General features: G+C 33.2%; 1 protein-coding gene across 8 annotated transcripts in view; it reads left to right on the forward strand.

Annotated features, from left to right (window-relative positions):
* The window catches only part of LOC117118476 (myosin heavy chain, striated muscle-like), a 51,163-nt gene extending 44,691 nt beyond the window's left edge, over positions 1-6,472 (forward strand). For all 8 annotated transcript variants that reach the window (XM_033263070.1, XM_033263073.1, XM_033263074.1 and 5 more), the window contains 9 exons: positions 367-487; positions 830-966; positions 1,660-1,741; positions 2,388-2,561; positions 3,114-3,194; positions 3,500-3,628; positions 5,238-5,360; positions 5,614-5,700; positions 6,323-6,472. In XM_033263070.1, the coding sequence (XP_033118961.1) occupies positions 367-487; positions 830-966; positions 1,660-1,741; positions 2,388-2,561; positions 3,114-3,194; positions 3,500-3,628; positions 5,238-5,360; positions 5,614-5,700; positions 6,323-6,472 (1,084 nt within the window). The remainder of the gene's footprint in view (positions 1-366; positions 488-829; positions 967-1,659; positions 1,742-2,387; positions 2,562-3,113; positions 3,195-3,499; positions 3,629-5,237; positions 5,361-5,613; positions 5,701-6,322) is intronic.
* Positions 6,473-6,893: the final 421 nt, after the last annotated feature.

Consider the following 6,893-nt stretch of genomic DNA (forward strand, 5'->3'; position numbering starts at 1 on the left):
AGAGACAAATTCAGATATACATTTATTTCTTCCTTTCAAAACAAGTCAAACAATAGGATCAAGATGATAAAATAAAAAAAAGAAATAAAAAGAAGTAATAGTATTGTTTGATGAACAAATAAAACCTCTAACATAAATGAAAGCATTATTAACATACAAATCTAGTAGCTTTGATTTGTCCAATGAAAATATATTTACAAAAATATGTACATGGGCAAATCCAGAGAAAAATCTGGGTAAAGGGCAAATGCGAATGTACAAGAATATATCCTAATATAAAATAACACCAAGCATACTACACCTACAGCCACTGCCAACTATCAATTCAGATTATGAAAGAATTAATTTTGTAATGTCTTTGACTAGATACACTGTTTTGGCGCCAACTGCTTGCCCCAGTGGTTTCATGGACAGCCGCAAGGTTGCTGATCTCCTTCTGAAGGCCATCCAGCTCGACACAAATGAATACCGAATGGGATACACAAAGGTAAGTAATAAATATAAATTATCATTTTTCATATACAGTGAAATTCGAGCTGTGAGACTCGGGTAAAGAGCACTATTTACATTCTAAAATATTATTATTATCATCATCATCATCATTATTATCATTTATTATTGAAATCAATTGAATTTTGACAACTACAAACACTGTAAACAGAAGTGCCTGGAGAAGTACTTTACTGTGACTGTGATCCGTGACAGCGTATAAACGATTAGGTATAACTGTTTCCCCGTAGTTTGGTAGAGAAACCAAATGTCTATGGTGTTAAACCTGATAGGGACACAGTACGTTTTTCTAAAGAAAAAAAAAAAATTCTGTATGCAGGTTTTCTTCCGTGCTGGTTGTCTTGCTGAACTTGAAGACATGCGTGATGAACGCCTCTCCAAGATTGTCTCTATGTTGCAAGCCCAGTGCCGTGGGTTCCTTATGCGCAAGGAATACAAAAAGATGCTGGATCAGAGGTAGGAAAATTTGTCATTATCAGTCAACACTTAGAACAAACTTATAAAAACATGACATAACACCGTTTTGTAGAATAATGGAAAGTTTGATAGAATTGAAAGAATGATAATGTTCACAATTGAAAGACCTTGTTGTACAACAACAGAAAGGTCTACTGAATAATCTCAGATAAGAAATTATAATACATACTTCAAAAACCAAAAGTCCACTGACTAATCTCAGATGAAGATAGTATAATACTTACTCCAAGTATGGAAATTCACGCCATCGTGTCAGGATTCAATATTTCAACATTAATTATGTCATCATGAGGAATGAAAAATTATCCGTATTCGCAAGATTATAGTGTGTATCTAACCAATGTGTCTAACCAATCAAAATATTGCCTCTAGTATGTGACATAGCTATGAATAAACTAAAGATCAAAGCATTTTTACTCTACTGACCAAAGTTACCAACAAATGAATGTTATTGTACTACAATACTTATCTTACAAATGAAGCTTTTTTTTTTTTTTGAAATAATATATACTGTTGGTTTACTACTGTCTTCACTTTTTAGGTGATTAAATCAAGTAGTTATATATTAACTATTGATTTTTCTATGTCACTTCTAAGTTGTTGATTATGTTATTGTGTTTGTTTGGTATTAATATATATTAAATGAAATAAATGTCATAAATTCTTCCACAGAATTGGTCTAAGTACACTGCAGCGTAACATCCGTAAATATTTGGTGCTAAGAAACTGGCACTGGTGGAGACTCTACACTAAGGTAAGGAACAACTACTTTCATGAGGGAGAAACAAACAATTGTGAATAACAAAAAGGGGAAAGCTCTGGGGGAAGAGGGAATAGCAAGAGAAGAATGGTAAATAGAAACTGACTGTTAAAGGGTAGAGATCCATAAAGGGAACAAAAAAAGACATGAAGTAAAAGCTAAACAAATTTTCATGTGTGGAGATTTCATAAGCAGATAAAGTAATGGGTAAAAAATAAAGCAGATGATGAAAAAAAAAATGGAAACGAATAATGGAATAAGAGATGGTCCAACATAATGTGTGGTACCATTCCCTTTAAAGAAGGATTAAGGATAGACAAGGAAAGGGTCTGACACATGCATAGAACAGACCAGGAATTGATGAGTAATAAGCCAGTGATGCATGTCAGGTTATAGTACTGACGCTAAGGCCGTGTCTAATTTTATTGGAAAAAAACATGTAAAATACCTGATGACATCATATCATGACCATATATAGGAACATCATATATATAACATGTTATACATATATAACAGTTTTTTTCAAAGAAAATTTGATAGTCTTGATTGAATTTAAGGAATAACTGTAACACTTTTCAAAAAAATATGTGTTTTGTTGAGACCATCTAATTTATGTATTTTTGTTCTCTTGCCATAACAGGTCAAGCCATTGCTCAACGTTGCCCGTGCTGAGGATGAGATGAAGGCCAAGGAGGAGGAGTTGCAGAAGTTCAAGGAGAAGGCAGAGAAAGAAGAAAAGGAAAGAATTGTACTTGAAGAAAAGAACTCCCAGCTTCTCAAGGAGAAGAATGACCTTATGCTCCAGCTTCAAAACGTATGCAAGTTTTTGCTTAAAAATCATTTTAAAGCCAACGTAGCTTTTGATAAATTATATCAAAATCCTACAGCAAATTAGTTTAAAATTGGGTGAGGAGAAGAAAAATTTTCTGTGAGGAATTTGTGCCGCCACTGTTTATATTGAATCAATAAAGAATGATTGAAACCAAGAGACCTCCAACTAAGCAGTGGCTCCAGAAAATTGCCGACAATTGGTGCGACACGTCCAACGTGGAGGGGTGTCCAATCCATGTGGCTGACGAGAGCCCAGGTCATGGTCCAGGTATAAAAAAAATCCCTGGCAAGGTTCACTGGGAAAGTTTTTATGGCTTAGTATGGTCCAAGCTTTTACGCCAGGGATTGGCAATCAAAATAACGGTATTTGGATAGACAAATTATTATTTCTATTTTTTTAATCTAAAGAACCCCCCCCCCCCCCCCCCCCAACTCTTTCATTCCACTGGCCATTGCCCCAACTTACATTGTTGACACAATTCACACTGATAGCAAGATATTTCAAGATGACTTTTCTTTTTCTTTTCAATCCTAGGAACAAGATGTTGGTGGAGAATTTGAAGAAACTGTCAACAAGCTGAATGCAGTCAAGCTTGCACTTGAAACCAGAATCCAGGTATATTTTATTATATATTTTATTTCTTTATTTCTGTTAATTATTTATTTTATTTATTTTTTTTAATTTGCAAATTTCTAGAGCATAGAGACCTATGTATTCTGCGCTTTACAAATCCAAATTATTATTATTATTATTATTATTATTTATTTCTATTAATATTTATTTGTAAAATATGTTTTAATGAGAGTCCCGAGGAAGACCAAAAATGTTGTAAAATATTTATTGCAGTTACATTATATACAACATTCATAGGATCCAGTTGGTTCTGTTTTCATGAAATTTAAATTCTTGCATCTATGTAGGAAATGCAAGACCGCATTGAGGAGGAAGAGGACAACAATGCTGACATCAGTGCTGCCAAACACAAGCTGGAGAACGAATGCTCTGAGCTCAAGAAGGACATCGATGACCTTGAGATCACTCTGGCTAAGGTACTAGTGGACTAATCCACCCAAGGTTTCTGCCAACCATAAAAAATATGCCAACTCTGAACAAAGCTTTTAACATTTGAATACATGGGTTCTTATGTCTTTATTGACACGTTTTCTTCATGTCTGCAAATGTTCAGAGCTATTTGGGTTGTACACAAGATGCTGTTTATGTGTTGGATGAGCCTAGGCTAGCATGATGTGATTTGAGGTGCTTAGCAACCAGGTCCCAATAAATGCAAAATTATAATTACAATTGGTTTTCGAAAGTTCTTCCTTTCGATACGCAAAACTAATAATCGAGAAACAAAATCAATTTTAGTCTTCCGTTATTGAAAATAATTTTGGTATTTTTTTATTTTAGAGAAATTACGAACTTTTTTTGCTATTAATAATTCACTGGAAAATATATTTAATGATTTCCTTTGGCTAATCTTTTCTTTGTAGTGTTTGGCTGTCTTTACTTACCTCTCACTTGTTTTTTCAATATCAGTCACTTCTCTTTTACTATTTTTATGTCTTTTATCTATGCATTCTTTATCATCTCTCACTTCACTTCTTTTTTATCTACACACTCTTCATTCATTTTCTTCATTTATTCTGTGATCTATATTTTCTTTTTTCTCTCACTTCTCTTGTTTTTTACCCCCTTTTCTTTTACTATGCTCAGAACTTAACACGTTCCCAATAAGTATAAATGAAAACAAATTTTGAATAAATCTTCCAAATTCAAGGCAAACAAAATTTCTTTCAAATCGGTTTCTTAAAATAATGGTAGCATATTTTTACACTAGTCTCAAACAAATTCTTATTATGATTGGATGTTATTGTCCTAATCCAGTTCATACATACAGTAACATCCAATCAGCATTAGGAATTGATATGAAGACTTGTGTAACCATAGTAATTGCTTAAAATGATATAATCTAGTCAGAAGAGGGCACTGACCTTGCCAAAGCATCTTATTTCCAAGGGATTAGATCATTAGTATCACAGCTTGGTTTTCTCCAAAAATAAACAAGTTTTTTCCTATTATTAACTATATTAAATGTTAATTTAAGTGTACAGTGCATCAAAAACGGTGAATATAGGTTAAACATTATTTGATGGAAAAAGTTAAATGTACTAGAAAAATATTTATTACAGTTATTATTTTTGTACATTCCAAATTCCAAACAAAAAGTAAAATTTTATCCTCACATAAGCACCAGTTGTACAGAATACAACATTTGTTTGGCTTAGTTGTCTTAAATTTAGTGAAATTTTGACTCAATTTGGTTTTGGTGTAATTTTAACTAAATAATTATATACAAAAGTATAATACAAACATGGCTTTACTTACATACAATGTGCTTGTAAAAAGTAACAGTTTGTTTTGTCTTAATATTTTAAAACTTTGTTGTGAGTCTATACTATCAAAGCTATATGATAGTTGTTAAGTAGATTCACAGATTGCTTCTAACCCGATTTGCTATGTTACAACCGTTATGATTGGTTGCTACTGGGGTTTCAATGGGCATGCTCGCTGAGGTTTTGAGACTGTAGTCTGTGACTGGTTGCTACTGGGGTTCAGTTGGCATGCTCGCTGAGATATTGAGGCTTTGGTTTTAAGGTGGAAGATGAGAAGAAGGCCAGAGAGGCTCAGATTAAAACTTTGAACGAGGACTTGGCTGCCCAGGATGAGGCCATTGCCAAACTTGGCAAGGAAAAACAAGCTCTTGATGAAAAGAACAGGGTAAAATTATTTCTTACAAATATTTCTATATATTTATTAAATACATTATAGTAATTTACTTTTATTATCGATTTATTACTTTTCTTTATTTTGTAAGTCATTATAATTTCTGAAGTTAATTCATCATGCTTATAATTTAATATAACATCATACTTAAATACTGTGCTTGTAGCTAGAATTAATTACTCCGTCTTAGCTCATGATTATAAAATATTACACATTTTTTAACCAGTTTTTTTTAATTGTTATTTAGAGAACTGAAGAAGCACTTCAGGCTGAAGAGGACAAATGCAACCACCTCAACCACCTCAAAGTTAAACTGGAATCAAGCATTGATGAGGTAAATACATTATAGAGGAATGTCCTAAGGCCAACTCAGACAGTGTTTTTTCTGACACAACCCGATGCAATTTGTTGTCGCGTCAGTCCTGTGCGAGTTAAACGCAGACACGATGGTTTGCATCGGGGATGTCATAAAATATTAAACATGATTAATATTTCTCACAACTGCTCAAGAATTTGTTTGAGGCTTAAGTCCCTGATGCAGCGGGCTGTGTCGTACAATGTTATTTGAGTTGGCCTTTAAACTTGATGTTTGCATTGAATATGTCATATGAATTTTGCTAAGGTATTGATTTACTTAGGATTTACTTAGAGGGCATACAAGAATGTGTTTCAAACATGCAGTGTCCTTCAAATCAAAGATTTATAATGAATGTTCTTTTTGTAGATTTTATACACTAGAATTTATACATATATTTTATAAATTGAAATATAATCAAATACGCGATCTTTAGCTCTTTGATTTTTAACAGTTGTATCTTGTTCCCTGTTATGAATTCAATGTTATTAAATTATATTAAATTGTAGGCTTGGTGCAAATCTCTGTAATTATTATTGCATGTTGTCTAACAAATTGCTGCCCTCTATAGCTTGACTTTCTCATTTCTTTCCACAAATAGCTTGAGGATAATCTAGAGCATGAGAAGAAGGCCCGTGGTGATGTAGAGAAGGTTAAGCGCAAACTTGAGGGTGACCTGAAGATGACCCAAGAGACTGTTGAAGAGCTTGAACGTGCCAAGTCGGGTCTCCAAGATAACCTTAAAAAGTAAGTCAAAAACAATTGTTGTTTAAATTTTGTGCGTTAGTATGTTGCCACCTTAAATATACTTGTGTTGCAGTGACGCTGCCCGTAATCCTGTCTACAATGCTATCCTTTAGTATTGTAAATTTAATGTGCTGGCAATGTACACAGTACAAAAGGTATTTGGCTAAAAGTTCGGCAAAGACCAATATCTATATCTAGTAAATAATAGTAAACTTAAAAAACATTGATTATTTTTGTTTCTCAAATATTTCTACTTTCAACAATGGTATCCGTACATAGTGATTATCTTTTATATTCATAGCGATACAATTGTAAAATGTAAAGTACTAATATCATAATACGGAGATTTCGATTTGCGCGATGGCACAATGCTAGAATGATTCACTTATGTGTGACCGTCCTGCATTTTCTGCACAACATAGATT

This window comes from Anneissia japonica, unplaced genomic scaffold, assembly GCF_011630105.1.
Source record: "Anneissia japonica isolate Jap-2015-1 unplaced genomic scaffold, ASM1163010v1 scaffold287869_len1821871_cov162, whole genome shotgun sequence".
Classification (NCBI taxonomy): domain Eukaryota; kingdom Metazoa; phylum Echinodermata; class Crinoidea; order Comatulida; family Comatulidae; genus Anneissia; species Anneissia japonica.